General features: G+C 58.1%; 9 protein-coding genes across 9 annotated transcripts; 5 read left to right on the top strand and 4 right to left on the bottom strand.

The window, feature by feature from the left end:
- Window positions 1-992: 992 nt before the first annotated feature.
- On the top strand, window positions 993-2,972 carry BO95DRAFT_464624 (uncharacterized protein; the record flags this gene model as incomplete). Its single annotated transcript, XM_025589073.1, has 3 exons — window positions 993-2,038; window positions 2,119-2,258; window positions 2,338-2,972. 3 exons carry the CDS (start codon window positions 993-995, stop codon window positions 2,970-2,972), a joined length of 1,821 nt encoding a protein of 606 aa, XP_025441366.1.
- Window positions 2,973-4,706: 1,734 nt separating this feature from the next.
- Window positions 4,707-6,495, bottom strand: BO95DRAFT_415683 (cytochrome P450; the record flags this gene model as incomplete). Its single annotated transcript, XM_025584359.1, has 2 exons — window positions 6,282-6,495; window positions 4,707-6,209 (listed from the first exon to the last, which is right to left on the bottom strand). Exons 1-2 carry the CDS (start codon window positions 6,399-6,401, stop codon window positions 4,707-4,709), a joined length of 1,623 nt encoding a protein of 540 aa, XP_025441365.1. The 5' UTR covers window positions 6,402-6,495.
- A 346-nt stretch (window positions 6,496-6,841) lies between these two features.
- Window positions 6,842-7,624, top strand: BO95DRAFT_464622 (uncharacterized protein; the record flags this gene model as incomplete). The annotated part of the gene is made up of 3 exons (XM_025589072.1): window positions 6,842-6,885; window positions 6,931-7,178; window positions 7,254-7,624. 3 exons carry the CDS (start codon window positions 6,842-6,844, stop codon window positions 7,622-7,624), a joined length of 663 nt encoding a protein of 220 aa, XP_025441364.1.
- Window positions 7,625-8,442: 818 nt separating this feature from the next.
- On the top strand, window positions 8,443-8,824 carry BO95DRAFT_443805 (uncharacterized protein; the record flags this gene model as incomplete). The annotated part of the gene is made up of 1 exon (XM_025586738.1): window positions 8,443-8,824. A coding segment is annotated over exon 1 (287 nt), but the record flags the coding sequence as incomplete, so codon positions are not given.
- A 1,730-nt stretch (window positions 8,825-10,554) lies between these two features.
- Window positions 10,555-12,398, top strand: BO95DRAFT_443803 (Zn-dependent exopeptidase). The gene is made up of 6 exons (XM_025586737.1): window positions 10,555-11,019; window positions 11,081-11,247; window positions 11,303-11,680; window positions 11,746-11,888; window positions 11,956-12,127; window positions 12,180-12,398. Exons 1-6 carry the CDS (start codon window positions 10,998-11,000, stop codon window positions 12,252-12,254), a joined length of 957 nt encoding a protein of 318 aa, XP_025441362.1. The 5' UTR covers window positions 10,555-10,997; the 3' UTR covers window positions 12,255-12,398.
- A 1,295-nt stretch (window positions 12,399-13,693) lies between these two features.
- BO95DRAFT_498788 (ribonuclease-domain-containing protein) lies at window positions 13,694-14,299 on the bottom strand (the record flags this gene model as incomplete). The annotated part of the gene is made up of 2 exons (XM_025590929.1): window positions 14,142-14,299; window positions 13,694-14,080 (listed from the first exon to the last, which is right to left on the bottom strand). The coding sequence occupies exons 1-2, from the start codon at window positions 14,154-14,156 to the stop codon at window positions 13,694-13,696; spliced, it is 402 nt and encodes a 133-aa protein (XP_025441361.1). The 5' UTR covers window positions 14,157-14,299.
- Window positions 14,300-14,966: 667 nt separating this feature from the next.
- Window positions 14,967-16,784, top strand: BO95DRAFT_498786 (uncharacterized protein). Its single transcript, XM_025590928.1, has one exon. It carries the CDS (start codon window positions 15,144-15,146, stop codon window positions 16,626-16,628), a length of 1,485 nt encoding a protein of 494 aa, XP_025441360.1. The 5' UTR covers window positions 14,967-15,143; the 3' UTR covers window positions 16,629-16,784.
- A 423-nt stretch (window positions 16,785-17,207) lies between these two features.
- On the bottom strand, window positions 17,208-18,965 carry BO95DRAFT_365114 (acyl-CoA synthetase; the record flags this gene model as incomplete). Its single annotated transcript, XM_025582681.1, has 3 exons — window positions 17,208-17,375; window positions 17,439-18,610; window positions 18,680-18,965. Coding segments are annotated over 3 exons (1,626 nt in total), but the record flags the coding sequence as incomplete, so codon positions are not given.
- Window positions 18,966-19,766: 801 nt separating this feature from the next.
- Window positions 19,767-22,245, bottom strand: BO95DRAFT_443801 (exocyst subunit EXO84). Its single transcript, XM_025586736.1, has 3 exons — window positions 21,692-22,245; window positions 20,360-21,629; window positions 19,767-20,309 (listed from the first exon to the last, which is right to left on the bottom strand). The coding sequence occupies exons 1-3, from the start codon at window positions 22,101-22,103 to the stop codon at window positions 19,910-19,912; spliced, it is 2,082 nt and encodes a 693-aa protein (XP_025441358.1). The 5' UTR covers window positions 22,104-22,245; the 3' UTR covers window positions 19,767-19,909.
- Between the last annotated feature and the right edge of the window lie 16 nt (window positions 22,246-22,261).

Below are 22,261 nucleotides of genomic sequence, written 5' to 3'. Positions count from 1 at the left end.
GTTGTTGTCTACAGCACAAAGGAGCTCAGGAGTACGAAGATTTCTCTATTCTTGCTAATTCTATATCAGAAATTGAAGAGAACGAGAGGCATATCTGCCGACTTTAGTAGCGCAGAGAAAGAGAAAAAAAAAAAAAAAACCAAGCATAGCTTTGTAGACGGGGGAGGCGGGATGGAATGTCATGTTTCGGGGTTAGGGCTAATGATGCGAGGCGGTCCGGTATGAGCGGCGGCATTCACGACTCTGGCCGAGAAACAGAACAGACTCGACGGAGCATTCCTACTTTTTGTTGCAGTTGTTGCAGTTGTTGCAGCTCCGCGGAGTTACTGCCCACGTTCCCTAGATCTAGCCATTCGACTGGACTGAATCATTGCATCTGCCACGGAAACTCTGTGTGGAGGAAAAGCTGTGATCATGGAACCTGCTGCCTTGCTGGTTGCGTCGAGAATGCTGGCACTGACGCAAGACGAACTACTCGGTAACTACCAGTACCTCTGGGCGTGACAAATAATTGACGACAGGATGATTGGCGGAGACTGGAGGAGGGTCACCCAGGTCAACCAGCAGCGGTACGGTCAGACCTTGCACGCAAGCAGACAATGTGAAACGGAGCTCCATGTCGGAGCTGACAGCACATCGTAGTGCTTACATCATAAAGTTAGGGAAAAAAGGATTCCAGACTCGGAGGGTCAATGCGGCATTTCGTAGAGGCTATGGATAGAATCGCGAGCGTGACAGACCCATGGCTGCGGGAAACTTGAGCAGACCCTCTCCACTACATCTTCATCGCACAGTAGACCTGCGGTGGAGCTCCAATGTCAATTACACCACCACTCGAGTATAGGTGATGCAAGTATACGCAGCAGTCTGAATCATGCAGCGGTGCACCTTACAAGAGTGGTCGATTCTGTCCAAAAAGATCGGCATGATAGATGCCCGTTCCAGCCATCTCCCCTTACATACTCTAATCACAGTCGAGGTTATCGGCAGAAATGGCGTATCCACTGCTACCTGTTGGCGCCACTGGCGCGGTTTATGTCAGGAAGCATTATCCGGCCCTTCTCAAGGACATCATCCGGGACTGCACCGACAGCATCAACGCGCTTAACCTGTTCAACGAGCTTGTCTCGGCTCCGGATGGCATCGCCCCGGACTCTCCCGGCTTCAAGGAGTTCGACGCCCATGGCGGCGACATGGCGTGCCACATCCGCGCCGGGATGCTGCACGAGCTCTACGACAAGCATCGGGCCTATTTCCTGGAGACCGGGCATGAGTTCCTGGGAGATCCAGTCGTCCACTACTACATGACCCAGTTTGAAACCGTGCGGTCCCGCGCCCAACACGCCTGCATCCAGCTCACCAAGCACAACACCGACCCGGAGAAGCTCGGGTTCGAGCGCAAGCGCGACACCCTCCTGCACGTCGTGCAGGTGCTCGGGTGGGAGAATGAGAAATGTGGTGGTGGTGGTGGTGGTGGTGGTGGTGGCGGACCGTTTGAATTCCTTCCCACCTCTGGAAACAGCTCTCCTACTACCACCAGCCCCGGAGGCGAGAGCATGTCCAGTTCCACGGGGACGCGTTCATCGATCTCGTCCTCCGCCGGGACGGGGGCATCCACGCCCCTTCACTCGTCCATGTCCACGCTCTCTCTGGCCTCGTCCATCACGCCCATGTCCTCACCATCATCACCACCCTCGCACAGCGCGTGCAAACGCGACCCCACATCCCCGACCTGGGACGTGCACGACTCTTACACGGCCGTACTCTTCCTGGCCGCCGCCTCGGTGCTGGCCAAGTTCAAGGAATTCGCGCGCATGGGCTCCCGCATTACCGTCCGCTTCGTGCCCCAGAAGGCCATGGACCACGGCAATGAGCTCATCGAGCCGTACTGGGACCGCTCGAACACCAACTACGTGGATTTCAAGATCAACCGCATCAAGGACCGGCACTGCTTCCTGCAGAAGTGGTTGTCCCTGATATCCTGCTCGTGGGTGCAGAGCTGGGCGGCGGGACTGCAACTATCCGACGATCTTCAACGGTAAGACTGACTTAAACCCCTGCCGCATGAAGAGGAACCCCTTCCCCCCGTACTAACCCCCTTGGTGCCATGGGCCACAGATTCATGCTCGAATCGACTCACAAGTCCCCCCGCGAAGTGAGCGTCTCGGCCGCCTTTCCCACGTACCTGATCTGCCGAGAGATCTGGGCCAACCGGCAATGGCCACTGCTCCTGCTCGTAAGACATTTCTGCGAAGATGGTGAGTGTTTCACGTGTGCCGAGTATATCCCTACTGGGGGACATAACGGAATGCTGACCAGACACCCACACACCACAAGGGTACCACCTCCGGGCGTACACCAGCATGGCCACGCGCCCCGAAACCCGCCCCGACGACAGCTGCAGCCGCGAGGCAGAAAGCCCAACCTCGGGCCTCCACCGCCCAGCCGGCTGGCCGCTCCAGCGCGTGGCCATCGAGGACCTCGTCGCCGACCCGCGGTACCGAACCCAGCCCTACATCACCATCTTCGGCAACAGCATGCAGGGCGGCTCGCACCTCGACTATCTGGGCCGGGCCTTCCGCGACGACGGCCACCACCAGGCGGACGTGCCCTACCACGCGGACGAGGCCGGCCAGCCCGTCTGCGCGCGGCAGGCGGCGCACGACCGCGCCTTCCAGGCCCACGACCATGACCTCCTGGCCAAGTGTCTCCTGGCCGATCACACGCAGTTCCCGTTCGAGGCGCCGCCGCGCCCGGACCAGCGGGCCGGCCCCGTCGAGGGGGTCGCGCGCGTGAGCCGCGCCATCGAGGCCCTGCGCGACCGCTACGCCGCGCAGGTCAACGCGCTCGGCGGCGGGCCGGCCAACATCGACGTCTACTGCTGGGAGCATGTCTTTGCCGAGACCCCGGCCAGGGTGGCTGCGGAGGTGCAGGCCAAGGTTGCGGCGGGGGATTTGAATCTTTTCTTCTGAGGGAGATGGGGTTTTTGGGCCTTGGCCTTGGCGCTGCTGTTCGTGTGATTGTGTTCGCTACATACAGTACACCCGAGGTTTCACCCTCATATTATAAAATGCGTGGCGTGTTAAATACTAGACTTATGGTTCCGAGATTCTGGCTATTGGAGGTATAATCATCTAAGACTTTTTGTTGTTCGATTGTCCGCGTGACGCGATAAGAAGACAAGACCCAAGTCACCATTTGCCGTTGTTTCTATCTTGATAACGACAGGTTGCGATTCACGTAGCTTAGAAGGACTAGCCGACACCCAGTCGCGACCTTGCTTCGGAGTCATAGGAACCGGACGGGTCGAGAATATGAGGTAATGTCATAATTCAAGTCCTCCGCGGGAGAAGGCATGGCATGACGCACGCCACATGCCAACGTGGTAATGGTAACCGGGGTCCAACGAGACCAGCAAGCACCCAGACCTGCAAACCCAAGGCCTCTCCAGCCCTAACCGGTAGGGATGGTAGGCAGGTCTCGCCGGTGGCCAGTCTGCTTGCTAGGGACCCCGAAGGGAACAAGACAAGCCAAGACATGAAACCGGAGTACAGTATATGCTGCACTAGACCCCTTGTACATGGAACGTTACAGAATCGTCTAACCTTCCTCCCCTCCCCCGAGAATCCCCCAGTGGACCTACCTCTACCTCCCCCTCCCTCTCCCCGGATGGACTTCCCCGAGAGAGTTCCCGAGAGCAAATGTTAATTAAATCAAAACCCTCCCCGAACAGCCCCCCGAGACATAACCCTTCCCCCCCCCCCCGCCCCCCCGGAGGTGAGGGTTTCCATCAAACCGCCGTGACGCAAGCCCGGGGTCCCACAAAACCAACACATCTGTGAAGTGTGTTGGCAGAGGGTTCCTTTCCCGTCCATCGACCCACGACGAATGCAGCGAAGGAAGAGAAGCAGAGGTTTTTCCTACTGGGGGGATTTGCATTGAGCATGATGCAAGACTCTAGACGACGCAACGGACCCCCGTGGGGTGGGGCCGGAAGGGGGGTGCTGCGTTAGGCATTCCGCGCATGGATGTCTTCTCGCCGGGCTCCAGCCACTGCATCGGACGGCGACGTGGAGTTGGAATCACCGGTACGTCAGTCTCGAGTGGACTGGATGGGTTGGTCTAGACTGGGTTGGGGCGTTGGGTCGAGGTGTCTATCTTGTGTTGAGTAACTTGGTGTAGGTCTAGTGTAGCGTACTCGGAAAGTGGACCCTGTAGCTTGTTCCTGTAGTGACGCTACGCTGCGTCCCCCTGTTTGGTGAGATGAACTCTTAGCTCGATGGTTGAAGCTGAAGGCGTATGCGTGAGGTGGATGGTCTGCCATTGCGTGGCTTTGTTTGCTGGGTGGGCTGGTCGGCTGTTTCGTTGCTTTGCTTTGCGGTATTGTGTGTTGTGTCAATGGAGACTAAGTCCCGTGTATTGGGAGGTTCACTAGCTTCTTCTCTAACATAGCATGTACGTTGATCTGCTCTGATATATTATGTCAATGAAGACTAAGTCCGTGTATTGGGATCCACTAGCTTCTTCTCTAACATCGCATGTACACTGTTGCACCCACTCTACACCTAGCATTCTCGGAATTAGGCCGATGTTCGATAAAGCTTTACTCGGGCACAAGCTTCAGGATCAATGATAGAAGATTGTCTCATTTCTGTAGAGCATAAATCCAAGCAGACTTGAAGCAAGATAAGATTAGACAACAGCCATCACAGCTCGCTCTCCACCGCCCGCTTCTTCCACGCAATGGGCTGCATCGCCAGATTCATCCAGACATCGGGATTCTTCTCCCAGGAGCGATACTCCATCTTCTCGCCGGCGGGCTTCTCACTCTCCGTCCAGGCCGGGAGCAGCTCGTAGCGCTCGACAATCTGGGCCAACAGGATCTTCAGCAGCAGATCCACCACATGCCGGCCCAGACACTGGCGGGGCCCAAAGCCAAAGCGCCAGAAATGGTAGCGCCAGGCGACGGGGCTCTTGTCCAGGAAGCGGCGCGGGCGGTAGTCGTAGCGGTCGGCGCCCCAGACCGGGTTGTGGACGTTGAGGGCTTCGGTGTCGACGACGATCTCGGTGTGGGCGGGGATCACAAACCCGCCCACCAGCCGGTCGGTCGGGCAGGCCTGGGGCACCGCGAATGAGGCCATGGGCTTGAGGCGCGCCGACTCGAGGATCGCCGCCTGCAGCAGCGTCGACGAGCTGGCCAGGTATCCCTTCCAGCCACCGCCGCCGCCGCCATCTCCGTCGTCGTCGCGCCGGCGGCGGGCCTGGCGGATCTCGGCCACGACCTCGCGCTGCACCGCAGCGTGCGCCGCCAGAAACACCGGGTTCCACGAGAAGTTGCCGACCGTGACGTCCAGGTTGACGAACACCAGCTCGTCCAGGGTGTGCAGCAGCTCGGTTTCCGAGAGCTGCCCGTCCGCCACCGCGCGGTAGAGCGCCACGATCGGCGCGTCCGGGTGGTGCGTGGCGGTCGCGCGGTGGACCGCCCCGTCGTTGAACGCCTTCCAGCGCGCGTGGAACTCGTGCAGCTGGCGCTGGCGCCGCGGCGCCGGCAGGTATCGCCCGATGGCGTAGCGCGCCAGCCCGCCGCCCATCGCCTGCTTCCACAGCGCGTCGCGCAGCTCGGCCAGCTCGCGCAGTTCGCGCTCCATCGCCTCATCCATCGCGCCGTACAGGATGTCGCCCAGGATGAAGAAGGGGAGGTACAGCAGCTCCTGCGCGGGGTCCACCACGAAGGAGGCGGCCGGCGTCCCGTCGGGCTGGGGCGGCGACTGCAACTTCTGCGCCTCGATCGCGTCCAGCGCCTGCTGCACGCGCTTCTCCATCAGCCCGATGTACGACGGGGCAGTGCGCTGGTGGAACGGCTCGGCCATGGCGGCGCGCATGCGCGCCCACCGGTCCTGGTTGACCAGCCCCAGACACTGGCCCATGAGCGCGCCCGCCAGCCACCCGGCGTTCATGTCCTGGGCCTTGAGGTGTTGGCCCGAGTCGTGGAAGATCGCCTTGATGTCTTCCGGGCACCCGACGATCACCTCGGGCCGCATCCCGTTCCAGATCCGGTAGATGGCCCCGAACTGCTCGCGCCACTGCACCGACTGGTCCTGGTAGAACTTGGCCATGTTGCCTTGTCCGTTCGGGTACACGTACCGGCATCCGGGGATCGTCGTCTGCCCGTCGGCCGACTTGATGGGGAAGCGCACGCGGAGGTAGACCTGGTGGATGTGTTAGAAGGCAGTTCAAGCAACTCTACTCAACAACAGGGCTGTAGTGCGATGCACGCATACATCGATAACCCACGAGATGAGCCGGTTGGGAAGCGTATTCTCTGTAGCCGCTCGCTGGAAACAGGTGGCAACGAGGAAGATCGGGAAAGCGATCAGCCCGAACAACATCAAAAGCTCCATGCTGGATGGCCTCTTTCTGAGAGAATTGTAGAAGGAGGAGGAGGAGGTTGGTTGGAAGAGATTGGGGTGGAACCCCGGCAGTAGGAAGCGGGAGAATGATGGGAGTTATAAGTTATGACTCGACCAAGTCACTTTGTAAGTTACTTGGAAAGAAAGCTTACCTTGTTACATACAGCATACCGTACGGTACGGTACCGAACTGGCTTTGGGGCCCAACATACTTCCGGATCCAACCTAAATCCCCACTATGGATGGGGCCCTGATGCAACTCTCCATTAGACTATGATTACCGCCACACCCAAGCACGTCTTATACTCCAGGACTGTTGATATCACCGCGAGGTTTCTCTTCTTATCATCATCATCCAGTAGCAGACGTCACAATTAACTAACCTTCAAGTCCGTGCCTGGGCTCACACAAGCAACTGTCCGCACGCGGTCATGTTTGCAGTGGCAGCAGAAGTCCAGACCGTCCGGCTGACCATGTAGCGAATGCGGCCTGTCTTGTTCCCCGTGAGACTAACAGACAGGGTGTTCCGTGGCAATCGTCTCCATGAACATCAGCCCTGGCCCTGCGTGGACCAGGTCCCCGTGGAGGTGACCTTCAATACCGTGAGCCCGCACCTCACCCCGCCAGACTTGGCCTTTCGTCCGTCCCAGGAGCTGTGGTGGGGAGGCGACGCCTACGCTGGAGTCAATTATCATAATCTGCGCGGCTTCAATTTTCAGTTTGCCGACGATAAGGGTTTTATTGCGCGTCTGCAGTTCTGGGCGGCTGGTACGAGCCCTCTTTTTTTTTTTCTTTGTCTATGGATTGTTTCTCCATCCCCTATTCTAATCAAATCGCACACAGGAATCAAAACAAACAGCCACTTCCGAGAACTCGTCATTTGTCTCTCCTACGGCACCGAGGAAGGGGGCGTCTGGGTGCTCTGCGCACCGGACATCAAACGGTCCGCGGCGGAGCTGGACATGCTGCAGGCCAACCATCCCGAAAGGTTCACGCGACTTACCCTCAAAGAGCTGGATGAGCATGGCCGCGTGTGGAAGGTGGATGAGGACGGCCAGGCGAGTCGTGGCTGGCAGAACGTCGTCGTGTATCCATGGCATACCTGGCGCGGGGGAAAAGATGAGAACATGGATGTGTGGATGACGGTAGAGTCTGATGCGGGTTTGGATCTGGGGAAGTCGTTAACTGGTGGTGTGAGGGTTGCGATGCGGTGAGGTGGTTGGTGGTTGGGTACCTCAACTCTGAAGAGGTACCTCCGGGTGGGTGAGGTACTGGCAAGTGTATGATTCAGACCTCGCGGTTGAGGCTCGACTCGATAGAAAAGTGCTTGGATGAGGTTAGTCAATCAATTGGACTCGGTGGGCTGTCAATCAGATACCGAGCATAACGCTGGGGGGATACGGGTCTCCCTGAAACTAGAAAACATAAGCCCTAAATCCGACACGTAGGTACTTCAGCATCTGTGCGCATGACACATCTCCGTTGTCCAGAGCCAATTGAAAGCCATCTGCGTCGATAACAGCGCCATGGAACAGAGGCAAGCATGTCATCACAAAGAAGCGAGGTTAGTGGAACGGTGAGATGGCGATGTCGTGACCTCACGAGTCGGCGTCGTAGCACTGGATATGCCCAGCATAAAGCCAGCAGAGGTCGCTTGAAAGTCCATCCATGGTGATTCGCCAGCCCTTGCAATTGGTGATCTCCCGTGCAATGTATCCGATCCAGCAAGTAATCAGCCCAGTGGCTTCTCCCAACCCAACCGTGACAATCGCCTCGGGGATTGTCATCGGGACCACGCAGGCCCTCCCCTCCAGCACAGAAACAGCCAATGTGTATCTCGGGATCCCCTTCGCCCAGTCGCCCCCGGTGCGATTCGCACCTCCCGAAGAGCCAGCGCCGTGGCCGTCTCCCATCTATGCCCAGGAGTTCAAACCCTCCTGTATGCAGGTCTTTGCAGACTTCAACAGTGCGTATACCGTGCTCCTTGTATCGAAATCCCGCCAACCAATCATGCAGAGATGCCGCACGCCGACGGGCTCGCGATGACAACCACAGAGGATAACCCGTGGACGGAGGACGAGGACTGTCTGTATCTGAATGTCTGGACCCCTCGGGGATCGAATGCCACAGACCTAGAGGTGATGGTCTGGATTTACGGCGTGAGTTCCAAGCCCCCCACTCTCTACTCCTGTCTTCTGTATCCGAGTCAATTTCTGAATGCAAATCCAGGGGAATCTGGCCTGGGGCACATCATCAGACCCATTCACAGAGGGCACCGCCCTTGCCGTCCGTGGAAACATCATCGTCGTGAGCTTCAACTATCGTTTAAGTAGTACGTATCACCCGTCCCCCCTTTTTTTTGCTTGATAGCAAAGAAGAACCCTCATACCAACGAGAACAACTTCTAGTCTTTGGCTTCTCCAACTCGCCCTCCCTTCCCCTCACCCACCGCAACGCAGGTTTCCTCGACCAACGTCTCGCCCTAGACTGGGTACAGCGCAACATCCACGATTTCGGCGGCAACGCCTCCAAAGTGACCATCTTCGGCCAGTCCGCCGGCGGCTACTCGGTGCAACAACTGCTGGCTGCACCCCCGGGCCCGAAGGACCGACCCCCCTTCCGCGCAGCGATCATGCAGTCGTTCGCGCGCGCGTTCGGCGGTAACGGGACAGCCAACTACCTCAACGCGGCGGAGCACTTCAACTGCACCGGTAGCCCCGATCCCCAACCCCAATCCGATTCCCGATCTGATCACGATCATCCCCGTCCCAGCAAGGATGTAAGAGCCGAAGAGAAAAACGAGGAGGTCCTCGCCTGCCTCCGCCGCGTCGACGCAGTCGAGCTACGCGACTACGCCGCGCAAGCCGAACTCGACTTCGCCCCCGTCGAGGACCACCACACGTGCATCACCAACGTAACGGACCACATCCTAAACGGGCCGGGGCTGGCGGACGTGCCGCTGCTGCTGGGCTCCACGCGCGACGAGCTCAGCGGCATGGTGTACGCCCTGTCCTCCAACGCCACGGACCCGGTGCACACCACCTGGCATCGCGTGCACGACCGACTAATCAGTACCGGGCTGCGGCACGATCCTCCGTTCGTGACAACGGCCGAGGAGGTACGAAAACAGGCGGACGAGGCAGCAGCGAAGCTCCTCTTCCCCTCCTCCTCCTCGTCGTCGCTTTCGAAGAATAAATACGGCCCGCTTGTTCGTCTCGCTAGCGATATCGTCTTTACTTGTCCGACTAGTCGGGCTTGCAGCGTGACTACCGCCAGCAACAGCAACAACAACAACAACAACAACAACAACAACAACAACAAACGCAGGTCCGGTGTCTGGCGGTATCGGTGGTCAACGGAGGCGGCGGCCCCCGGGACATTCATCCCCAATCACGGGGCGGTGCACGGGGCGGAGATCCCCGTCATCTTTGGCACGCATCTGCCCGACACGCCCGCGGACACGCTGGCCATGACTGCCTACATGCAAGAGTTATGGGCGGGGTTCGCCAAGCATCCCGTCGCCGGGCCTGATTTCAACCCCTCCGAGCCGCATGACCAGCCCACTGTGGTTGACTTGTGGTACAATGGTTCGTCCCATAAGGTGGATGTCGCTGTCACCGAGGTCGACGCGTGGTGTGTGTGGCTGTTGCCCGTCGCGGACCGGTTGGGGTTTACTTGGTAATGCTAGTGTGTGTATGTGTAGTCATGTCGAGGATCTCGGTGCCCGAAGATAGATTTCCCTTGCTTCGAGCACATGTCTCGTTGAGCTTTCAGCCATCAACTTGCCGATAGGCACTTGAAAGACCCTTCGATGACGAAGGGCGGGCTGTTGATCCTTGGATTGCACAATACTTCAATCTCCCAGGAGAGTGTATGTGAGATTGTGAATCCAGTTGGCAAATTTCAGCTCTTGATGAAGAAATCATATACGGCTGCAATCAGCCTGAATAGTCTTAGGTACTGGTAGGAGGAGCGCTGCCTGGAGAATACCGACCCTCAGCCAATCGGCAGTCTTCCAGCAGGACCAAGGCTTATCTTATCCGCGATTTGGGGTCCGTGCCGCAGCTCCGAGGTCCGATTTCTCGGGCTACCCGTACAGAATTACAAATACCTCTTATCGCACCCACTCCATCCCTCCCGTCAGCTTATCCCTCCCTCCCCAACTCCCCAACTCCCCAACTCCACCGCACCACCTCATTTCCACCATGCGCAGCACTCTATTGACCCTCCCGCTGCTCCTGAGCACCGCCCAGTCCGCACTCGGTGCGTCCAGCTCTTTCAGCAGCAGCCACCAGCAGATCCTCGAATCCCCCAACCAAGCCCCCTACAGCCATGACGACGCCATTTTCGTCCTCGACGAAGACCGCGTCCACGCCGCCCTCCGCGAGCACCCCGACGACCCGGTCGCCGCCTTTCTGGCGCTGAGCCCCGATAGCGCCGACTTCCTCGCCCAGCCCCGGCTGCTGCACGTCCGCGGAGAGCCCCAGCCGCAGTGGATGACCGAGGGCGACAAGCTGCTGCTGCGGCAGAAGGGGAAGAAGTTCATGGACATCACGGAGCATGAGGGTTTCTACGCGGAGCAGGTGCATGCCCTTGCAGGTTCGGCGAGTGCGTACATATACATTTCTTCCATCCGGGGGTTCCAATGTTAATTTTTGCGGGGTTACCAGACCTGCCGGACTTGACGCACCAGCGCTACGTCCGCCCCCTGTTTGATCAGGTCGAGAAGGCGCACATGGAATACGTGCTGCGGCACATGACCAGCTACTACAACCGGTACTACGGGGGCATCCATGGCGAGATGAGCTCGCAGTGGCTCTACCAGCACATCGCCAAGGTCCGTACCCTTGCCACAGGACTCGGGCAATCGGGACGAAACTAACGCGCTCAAGATCATCGACGAATCCCCCTTCCGCACCCACATCTCCCTGGAGTACTTCACCCACGCCTTCCCCCAGTCCTCGATCATCGCGCGCTTCGAGCCCAAGGTCCGCAACTTCTCACTCCCGCTGACCATCATCGGCGCCCACCAAGACTCGGCCAACTACCTGTTCCCGCTGCTGCCCGCGCCCGGCGCCGACGACGACTGCTCGGGCACCGTCAGCATCCTCGAGGCGTTCCGCGTGCTGGCTGCGAGCGGATACACGCCCAAGAACGGACCCGTGGAGTTCCACTGGTACGCGGCCGAGGAGGGGGGACTCTTGGGGAGCCAGGCCGTTGCGCGGTACAAAAAGGAGGAAGGGGCGCGGATCGGGGCGATGTTGGAGTTTGTACGTTTGCCTTTTGCCCCCGTTCTCTACATCATCATCATCCCGTGGGACTCACGCTGGGGCAGGACATGACGGCGTTCATCGCGCACAATTCGACCGAGGAGATCGGGTTCATCGCGACGGAGGCGGATGCGGCGCTGACGAACTGGACGGTCAATCTGAGTCGCGAGTATATCTCGATTCCGACGGAGGTGTATGAACTGGGCGCGTACGTATTTTTCCTTCGGTTCGGTTCCGTCGTCCTACAGTTCTAATTGTGATGTGTTGTGGGATAGCGGTGCCGGGTCGGACTACATGTCCTTCACGCAGCTCAACTACCCGTCGGCCTTTGCGTCGGAGGGCAACCCCCTGGCCGGCGGGAGAATGCCGGGCAACTTCGATCCGTACGTCCATGGCGTCAACGATACGATGGACGTGGACGATGAGACGGGGTATTTCTCCATTGACGTGAGTGGTTTCCCGGTCTTGGTCGTGCTCATTACTCACATTTGCGGAACAGCACATGGCTCGCTTCAGCGAGTTGGCGATCGCCTTTGCCGTGGAACAGGGTGGTTGGGATAACAAGTGGCGGTAGGCGATTTGTTTTATGACCATGTACTGTACCAACTGTCGGTGTACATGAGCCTGGGTCGTCGGGTCACATGGATAGCTATTGAGAAGTTGCCGTTTGTCTTTCCGTCCTTCCCAGAGAATGAGCCCACTTTCCGCCAACCTCCTCTCCCCTCTTATTCTTCTCTCTGGCCCATTCTACATCGTTCGTACCCCAAAGAATCATGTGATTCTCGCCCCATTTCTCGAAAACAGCAGTGCTGTCTATCACACATCGCAAAGCTGGAGCATGTCACAGATGTCTAAACAGCTCTGGATAAAAACATCCGGCTTGGGAGACGGCAACCCTCGGGGACTGCGTGTGAAGTCGGAAGGGGTCCCAGTCAACATACATGTCGATCGATGGAACAAGGAAGAAGTAATAATTGATCCCTCTGCTTGTGAACCGGTGGTATGTGTAGATGAGAGAGCAGGGATTGTAGTAGGGCTACGGTTTGACCCGGCGATACTGCGTGGCGTATAGTTCTGATTCGAGTAGCTCGGCTGCCTGGCCCACGAGCTTTATTGGAGTACCAATTCCCTAGTCCTGCGACATGCGGCAGATCATGTTGGTCGCTGCACTGAGCAGTTTCGAGATTTATTGGTTGGGTCCGTCAGTATCCGCTCCGGCCTGCGAAGCAGTGCCCAGAGAAGAGAGGGGATGGCGATTTAGCCAACTAACTCATGATCGCCTCGGTGGAAGCACATCGAGTATTTGTCAGGTGCTGTGCAGGAATCCCAGGAGAGGAGAGTAGACATGGTCTTCCTACAACTTCGGCTGTGGAGCTTGAAGGCCGAATGGCGAAACGGCTGTCCGATCCCCTCGCCCGCAACAGAGCCACTCCACCGAACCGAACGGCACCTCAATGGGACGAAATCAAATGGTTCCAAGAGCTGCAAGTAGGGGCTTGCTTAACAGGCTGAGGCCATCAAAACAAAAAACCTTGCTCCCCCGTAGATAGTAGGGACAAGTCAACGGATCAGCCCCCCTCAGAGCCATGACTCTTTGCATGCCGACTGGGAAAGGCGTGGGGCATGAGCGGGAAGGAGACGAAGGATTCAGGAGAAGCGCGCCACATAAGTTACAGTATGTATCATCACCTGTGCTCGGGTTTGTTCATCTCGATAGGCCATCCAGCTGCCACGGTACCCTTCAAGACCACTAGGTACCCGTACATCAATATCTGCATACGTGCGGTGAGATTCTACCATTCCAACTGGGGGGGTCCATCAAGTCATCTTGACTCTTAATTCGATTGATTTCTGCAGTGAGATATCAGGCTTCCCTTTCGAGGCTGCTATTATCAAAAGGAACAGTCGCAGTACACACAGTTTCCCCCGATAGCCAGCCCTAATGACCCTCCTCCAATCCAAATCAATACCCCCCATACCCCCCATCCACCTCCCATCCCCGATCAAAGAAAACTAAGAACACTCCACAAACCCATCATAACTACTCGCCCCGGTGTGGGTGATCACGCCGGCCAACTGATCGTTGGAGTTGAAAATGACGCGATCCGCCCCCGGCGATCCCCCCGTGTACACCTTGAAGCTGCTCAGGATTGGGTACTCGTAGTAGGTGCCGGACACGCCGAACGCGAACCCCTCGTCGTCGCGGTAGACGTGCGGGTAGTCGTCGATGGTGTCGCCGGACTCGTGCAGCGACCACCCCTTCGCTTGGGCCGCGCTGACGTCGCTCGCCCAGTAGCAGGTGCTGCCGCAGGTGTAGGCGCAGGATTCTTCGGCCTTGGGCTCGGGGGCGGGGGCGGCCAGGACCAGCGAGGTGGTGAGGAGGAGGGGGAGGAGGATTGTCTTTGTCCCCAGGGATTAGTTGGGGGTTTTGGGGGTAGGGGGATGGGGGATGGGGGCTTACCTTGATAGCGGACATTTTGGTAGCTTCGGTTTTTTGTATTGGATAGGGCTGGGGATGGACTGAGGTGGTTTGTGCTGGGTAGGTTGGGTTGGACTGATCTGAGGCGAGATAACCAGGCCTATTTATCCCTTCCCCCTGGAAGTCTATCTAGTACCCAGACAGCGTCAACGGACTCCTCCGATCCCCGACATGTCAATCAAGTCTAATGCATGAAGCTCCGAGTGAGGTAACATCGGTGCCTTTGGAGCTGCAGCTGCATTGCAGTGCAGTCGAGATTATCTTCAGGGAATGGGCCAAGCAACGCAGACCACTGGTCGATTAGGGTTCGACGGGGTATGTTTTCTTCAGGGACTTCCGACGGAGATCCCGGGCGCCCCGGGGATGCGGACTCACACCCAATCATTTGGATAGATAACGGCATGTGGCGGGGAGGAGGCACGGGAGGCGCCGATCTGTACCCTGGTTTTTAGTATCTTTTACTTTCCAGGGTCAGGAGTACTATACTTGCTTCAGGTTGTATCGTGCGTTGCTTGCCGCACGTTGGCTTTTGTAGTTGGTTTGGTGGTTGGGTTGGTGGTCGTGGTGGGGCGTGGGTTTACTGCTGCTCCTGCTGCTACTGCATCACTCAGCTAACATGCCATCATCACGGGTAAGGACTTCTCCGATCTGCTGGGATGTGCTTTCAGGTTGTTGTTGGATGTTACCAGGAAATTGCCTTGAATCTTTTGTTGCACTTGTATAGAATAAGGGCTTGGGCGGAGTCAATGGGCTTGGGTCTTTGTTCACGGACCGAATGGGATATGTTCTTTGCTGAACATGGACAGCCTCAGATTAGATGTATTTCGCTGCTGTATAAATACCAGGTTCATGTCTTCCAGTTTCACAGTAAATATCATCTCCATCGCCTGTCGGTAAACAAACTCAGAATCCAACGCGCATCACCTACCGTACAGTCGGCAAACTGCAACTGCAATCTAACTCCACCATCCTAGAAACAGCAAAATGAGTACGCTCCTCATCTCCGCCTGGATGTGCCAGTACCTCCACCAGCTAACGCAGAACAGCGGTCTGACAGACTACCACTCCACCGCGCAGGACCTCTACCAAACCTTCCGGGAGCTGGTCTACGACCGCCGAGGCTACCTGCACCTCGAAGAACTGGCCCGCAACTCCTGCGAGGACCCATCATCGACCTACACCCTGCACATCGGCCACCTGCGCCAGGCCGCCCTCCAGCTCCTCGATCTCGGCGGGAAGCTGGCCGCGCTGGACGCCTCCGCGGCGGTCGCCACACAATCCCTGAACACCTCCACCCCGCTCCCCACCGCCGACGTCCTCTCCGCCATCCAGACCTCCCAGGACGTCGAGACTGCGCGCTGGCACCTCCGCGACCAGATCCGGCGGACGTTCGACACCGCGCGGTGGTGGCTGCAGGACCTGGGGGCGGTCATCACCGACGAGCTCGAGGACGAGAAACTCCCCCCGCCGCTGTGGCAGCAGATCGCGGACAAGCGGTTCCACGCGGAGGGATACCGGGGGTTTGCGGCGCAGTTGGAGGCGTGGTTTGCGAGGCGGCGGCGGCAGCAGCAGCGGCAGAGCACCGTTCGTGATACTGTTCGTGATCCCCAAGATCCACGCAAAGAGTTCACACTCACCCCGCTCCACCACCGCCTCATCCGCCTCAACATCAAACGAAGACACTACATCCTCGCGCTCCAACAGCACTCCTCGGACGTGTACACCCTCGACCAGCTCCACGCCTTCCAGGAGCGCGGCGTGAACTTCCCCGCGCCGCCGCACGCCGACGCCGTGATTCACGGGTACTGGACGCAGCCGCCGCCCTCCACCACCAATTCACAAGAATCAGAAACAGCAACCTTCCAATGCCCCTACTGCCTCACCCCGGTCCCCACCTCCTTGCTCGAAGACAAATCCTCCTGGCGCAGCCACCTCACCGCCGACCTCCGCCACCTCACCTGTCTTTACCCGGCCTGCGAATCCCAAGAAGCCGAGGGGTTCGTCACGGTGCACGGCTGGGTGGAGCACCTCGCGACGGGCCGGAATATCGGCGCGGAGTATGATTCCTTCTTCGATGCTGCGTCGACCACAAAGGATGCCGCTGGGGCTGGGGCTGGGGCTGCAACACCCCCCAAAAAGGCGGGGAGGGTTCCGCATACGGGATTTCCGGATACATGTCCGATTTGCCTGTGGCAGCCCCATGATAGGGAAGGTGATGGTGAGGGGGCGATGCTCGTGCATCTGGAACTCGAATTGAGGTTCTTGGCAATGTTGGCGATTCCCTGGGCAGCGGAAAAGCCGTATGTGCTTTTTGGGGAGGGGGCGTGGGAGGAATGGGTTGAGAGACAGGTTGGGTTGAAGGAGGAGGTGAATGAGTGGGTGGATTTGGGTTTGTTGGAGGATTGCGAGGATGGGCAAGGGGAGGGGGAGGGGGAGGCTTTGGAGAGGGCGGCGATGGGGGTGGATTGATTGATTGATTGATTGATTGATTGATTGATTGATTGATTGATTGATTAGCTCGGCTCCCTTTCTTTTTCTTGTGAATGGGGTGAGTAAGCTGTAATCGTGTCTTTGTTTTTGGAATTGAAGATCGTTTATGGAAATGGATGAAGTTTGTTTTTTCCCTTTGAAGTTGTTTTGGGTAGTAGTGTATGTACTCGTAAGGAGGGTAAGAGGGAGAACGAATAGCCTCTTCTTCACGTATATCTGCATTGGCGTATACACATGAGGGGCAGTAGTTCTCGGGTGGAAGGATGCGCAACCAGGCAAAGGCATTTTGTGGATATTGGCTGACCCTGGTTCAGTGTACTGCCAGAAATAGCCATTGAATGATGGAAGAGATTCTTGTCGGGCTGCATCGCGCGGCTGAAGGCTGTCATTGGAGAACAGATAACTTTCGAGTTTATCTTTGATGCAGATTGTACTCGATGCTATCAAACTGACGGCTGTCGAAGGAACCCGGAAAAGAACATCATCCCTGATCAAGGTATCTTTATTTGTGCACAGCCAACCGCACAATGCTTTCACTCTATTCTACAGTCTATACAATCACCCAGCCAACTCCGGCCAATACTTCTTCACTATCGTCTTCTTGTTCACCTTGCCCATGGCATTGCGCTCAATCGCATCCACCAGCTTCAGCACCGTCGGCACCTTGTACGCCGCCATCTCCTGCTTGAGCTGCGCGCGCAGACTGCCCAATTCCAGCGGCTCCGTCTGCGTATTGATGTCAGTGGTCTTGTACTTCTGGATACGTCAATGCTAGTAAGGGAAGCTCACCCCGGCTCGTTGCTTCACCACCGCCGCCACCCGCTGGCCCCATTCCTCGTCAGCCAGCCCCACGACAGCCACTTCCTGAATCGCGTCCAGCCCCAGCATCTTCCGCTCCACCTCCAGCGCCGAGATCTTGTACCCGCCGGACTTGATCAGATCCACCGATGCCCGGCCCTGGATGTAGTACGCGCCCTGCGCGTCGCGCCGGGCGACATCGCCCGTCTTGAACCACCCGTCCTCGGTGAACTCCTTGGCGGTCGCCTCGGGCCGCCGCCAGTACTCGCGGAACACATTATCACCGCTGATCTCGATCATCCCATCCTCATCCACCCCCTCAATGACCCGCCCGGTCTCCTTCTCCGTCAGCCGCGCCCGCACCCCGGGCAGGGGCCAGCCGACGCTGCCGTCGATGCGCTGCTCGACCGGCAAGCCGCAGCTGATGCCCATACCGATCTCCGTCATGCCGTAGCGCTCGAGCAGCACCTGGCCGCCCGTGCACGCGGCGAACTTCTTCTTGATGGGCGTCGGCAGCGCCGCGGACCCGCTGACCACCAGCCGCAGGGCCTGGGCGCCCGCGCGCGCCGCCGCCTCCTGCGGGGTGCCGCGCAGGCGGGCCTCGAAGTCGTCCACCAGCCGCGAGTAGATGGTCGGCACGGCGAAAAACATCGTCGACCCGCCCTCGGCCCACCGCCGCCAGATTGTCGCCGGGTCGAACTTGGGGTGCATCTCCACCGTCACGCCCGCCAGCAGCGACGCCGCCAGCCCATTGATGATCCCGTGCACGTGGTGCAGCGGCAGCACGTGGATGAGCCGGTCCGCCGGCGTGTACTGCCACGCCTCCACCAGGCTGCGCGCCTGGAACGTGATGTTCTTGTGCGTGGTCACGCAACCCTTCGGGTTGGCGGTCGTGCCAGAGGTGTAGATCATCAACGCCCGGCGGGTCAGCGCCCATTGTGCGGGCTGGAGAGGGAAGAAGGCGGGCATGGCGAGCGAGGCGAGCTCGGGTTCCGGTTTTTGTTGGGATGGGGTGAGGTGCATGAACGGGATCGTGCTGCTACTGCTGCTGAGCCCCTGCAGCAAAGCGTCTTGGGTTCCGGCAAAGGTGGGATGCAGAATGATCAATGAGGGGTCCGAGTCCCCGATCGTGTACAGGAGCTCTTTCACGGGGTGGGAGGTACCTTTTCGCAAAAATGGTTAGCAGTCCCAACCCACAAGTCTAGTTCATCTACCGCCGGACAAGAACCTACAAAGTGGCACGCACACCCCCCCCGCCGCCCAGACGGCCCATTGTGTCACAACGTAATCATAGCCATTAGGCACCAGGAACGCGATCCGACGCTCCGCCAGATCCCCTGTCTCCGTGAGCGCGAGGGTCTCCAGCAGATGCTGCTTCAATGCGGCCGTATCGGCCAGCAGCTGGCGGTAGGTGAATTGTTGGGCCTTGGTGGCATCGTCGACGGCGATGTGGTCGGGGCGAGTCTGGGCATGCTCCTTGGCCGCGCAGAAGAGGGGCAGCTCCGGCAGCGCTGCCAGTGCGGAAGAGCTTTATCATTCAAGGATGTGAGCCGGATAGGTGCGTTGTCCGCGGAGAAGGGATTATATGTCTGTCTGTATCTTACCTCGACTGCGATGAGGATGGCTGGTCCTGTACTACCTCTGCGGTGAGACCCATCGTGGCAACGGGCAACGAAGGAAAGTGAGGAAAGACGAAGAAGATAGAGTGTCTAGAACCAAAACAAGCGCGCGCGTGTGTATGGCAGAGAGAGAAAGAAAGACAGAAAAAAACTGAAGAATCAGCGACGCAGCCACTGCTTCCCCGCTTGTTCCCTCCATTGCTCGTTATGGATCGGCCAACTGCATGCCACTTCGGGGGGGCTTGCATCCCTCGCTCGGCACTACTTCTGGACGCCGATGGCCTCCTCGGCTTCGGGCGGCAGCCGGGCGTGTTTTCCTCTTACGTACTGCGCTTCTCATAGAGCGAAAAAAGTGTCGCACGGAAAATGCTGAGATTCACTACGGTGACTGATCGGTAGCTTCTCAGCTCATACCATGTAGACTCTTGACCCGAACTCTGTTTTGTGACCTTGAATTGAACAGACAGCACAGGACTGCAGGTGGGTATATATGGCTGACAGTGACGGCAGATCGCCGCCTGAGGACACAGTCTCCACTCCGTTAAGGGTAAGACTCAGGCTTATTCCCCTGGCCGAAGTCGGCCCGGCTGAAGACAATCCCGCCACTCAACGTGGTCATTCAGTAAGATGTAGAGCGCATAGTGTCCGGTATAAATTAAGGGATGAAGCAGATCTGGGCTGACGTATAATAATAGTATGCATCTAAAGTTACATCTCAAAGCAACAAGCTTGCACAGAGCTGAATTGTACATAACGAGCCTCCCGAGGCTGGGTAGTGAAAATAAAAATATAGACAAGCGTGCGCAGAGTAACAAAAACGCTACAGATCAGACATCCCCTATTTCAAATGACTGGCGACGCGGCCGCCGCAGCTTCAGCCAGTCCTGAGATCAACGACTCCGAGCGCGTCATCTGCGGCCGTTCGGCTGAATCCTCCACCTCCAGCCCCTTGGCGACCAGGTCGGTGAAGTCGACTCCAACCTCGGTCAGCAGGCTGGCATACTCGTACACGATATCAAGACATTTCTGGTACACGGTGGTCCCCCGCTGCACACTGCTCAGCTGCCGCGTGAGGAGCGCATTGAAGCCGTCGAGGTGATGCTTGGCCCAGCGGATGCTGGCACTGGACATGGCCGGCGGGAAGCATTGCTGATAAATGCTGATGGTGTTTTTGATCAAGGTGAAATAGACGTAGGAAATCTGGAAGATATACATCGGGAGGTCGCCCTCGAAGACACAGGCTCTGTAGCACGTCAGTTCAGCTCATTACGATGGGAGCAGAAAGAAACCCACCTGATCCGCTTGGATATGACATCAGTTCGCGCCTTAAGATAAGCCTCCCTAGCTTGGTCCTCGAAGCCCAAGCGCATCAGCCACGTCGACTTGGTCTTGGTCGCTTGAGGGAAGGAGGGAGTGTCCACCAGAGCACGCAGCAATACCTCGGCCAGGGCGGCCGCACGCTCATCCACCTTGGTTGTGATCACGTCCTGCGCGACCGCATTGCCCTTTAACCCTCGGGCAAGTTTGCGCAACCGCTCGATGTGGCCCACAGCATCCTCGAACCGCTGCAGGGCAATATCAATGTCCAGCTCGTCGATCTGACCCTCCACCCACCGCAGGTTCTGTTGCTTGCCGTCTACATCAATGCGCACCTCAGGCTTGTCTCGCCCACCGTCCATACTGACCGGCCGATCCGGCTGCGGAGAGTACGAGGCGTGGCGATAGCCTATTACCTCAGGGACAGCTTTGCCGGCGGCCTCGGTGTCCGACCGGAGGTTGCGTCGGAGATCCTCGACCGTCTTTCGAAACGTGGCCAGTAGGTCACTCTTGGCTGAGCTGTCCCGCTTGTCATGCCGGTAGGTGAAAGGTTTGCCTCCGACACGCACGTTGATGGCGTTCGTGATGCCCCGGTCTTCAGCATCCTCGCGCGCAACCCCCGCGCCGAGATTGGCCCCGAGATCGATCATATCCACATCCTGAAGGGGCCAACATTCCTCTGCCACCAACTTCGTAGGCACGGGACCACGATGGCTGCTCTGATCCACGCGCTTGCGTTTCTTGGCCGCCACCAGCAGGTGATCGTTCAGCAGCACAATGTGCACCGGGCGCCGCGGCTTCCATGTTGCCGAATCCAGTTCGACCCAGTGTCCACTCTCCATCACAATGTGCCGGCCCGGCACCACCGGCAAGAACTTCTGCGATCCTTCGACGGTCTTCCACAACGTCTGCAGCTGCACGTTCCACATGCTCTCAAGATTTGCGACCGAGCTGCGGTTGGCGTGACGCTTGGGCAGTCGTTCATCGGGCATGGGCGACATAGGGTTAGGGGTGGTGCCGACTGTAGTTTGACCGAGCGTGGTAGTCAGCTCCGCCATCAGGGTGCGCAGGGTGCGCATTTCCCCTTTGAGCTTTTCCGCTTCTTTACTGATCTTGATGAATTGGGTCCGGTTCTGGTATACATTCTGCTGGAGGTCGGTGGATGTTCGGTTCTTGACTTTTCGTAGACTGCGCTGGTATTCCTCAATCTCTTCTTCCGACGCGTTCGCAAGCAGGTTGGCCACATCTAGATCCAAAGTCAGCGTCCAAGAAGCCGGCTGGGTTGGAAATAAAGCCACGCCAACTCACATTTATCGACGGGCAAACTGGGATCCCGCAGCGCATCCAAGTCCACCTTTGGCGGACCCGACGATTCGGTGGAGGGTCGGCGACTCGTCTCGGGCGGGCTCAGTCCTCCATACGTGGCCGGGAGCGGAGGTAGGCCGGGCACTGGCGGCACACCATCAAAGTCAGGGACTTGGTTGAACCGGGTCGAGTACCGTCGCTTGACGAGATCGGAGGTCGCATCTTTGTTGGCAGAGCTGGCGGTGGTCCCATGCACGGGGACGGCGGGTTTGCTGACAGCGGAAGCGCTGGTCGAAGTGCTGGGACTGGGGCTGATGGTATTAGGCGGAAGAGGGCCGGAGATGGGCTTCGGAGCACTAATCTGGGGTCGAGGACGGCGAGATTTGCTGCGAAGGGTCAAGCCACGGCTTTCCATGGTGACGTAGCAGGAAGGAAAGGTGAGAGGGGGGCGGGAGGGGGAAGAGGAGAAGAGGAGAAGATTGAACCTGCAATCGACCGGGAGAATTGTTAGAGAGAGGGAAGAATAATAGAGGGGAAGGAGACGACAACGACAACGACGGCCGATGATGATGA

The sequence above is a fragment of the Aspergillus brunneoviolaceus genome, assembly GCF_003184695.1.
Source record: "Aspergillus brunneoviolaceus CBS 621.78 unplaced genomic scaffold BO95scaffold_41, whole genome shotgun sequence".
NCBI lineage: Eukaryota > Fungi > Ascomycota > Eurotiomycetes > Eurotiales > Aspergillaceae > Aspergillus > Aspergillus brunneoviolaceus.
This window is presented reverse-complemented; position numbering and strand designations above follow the sequence as displayed.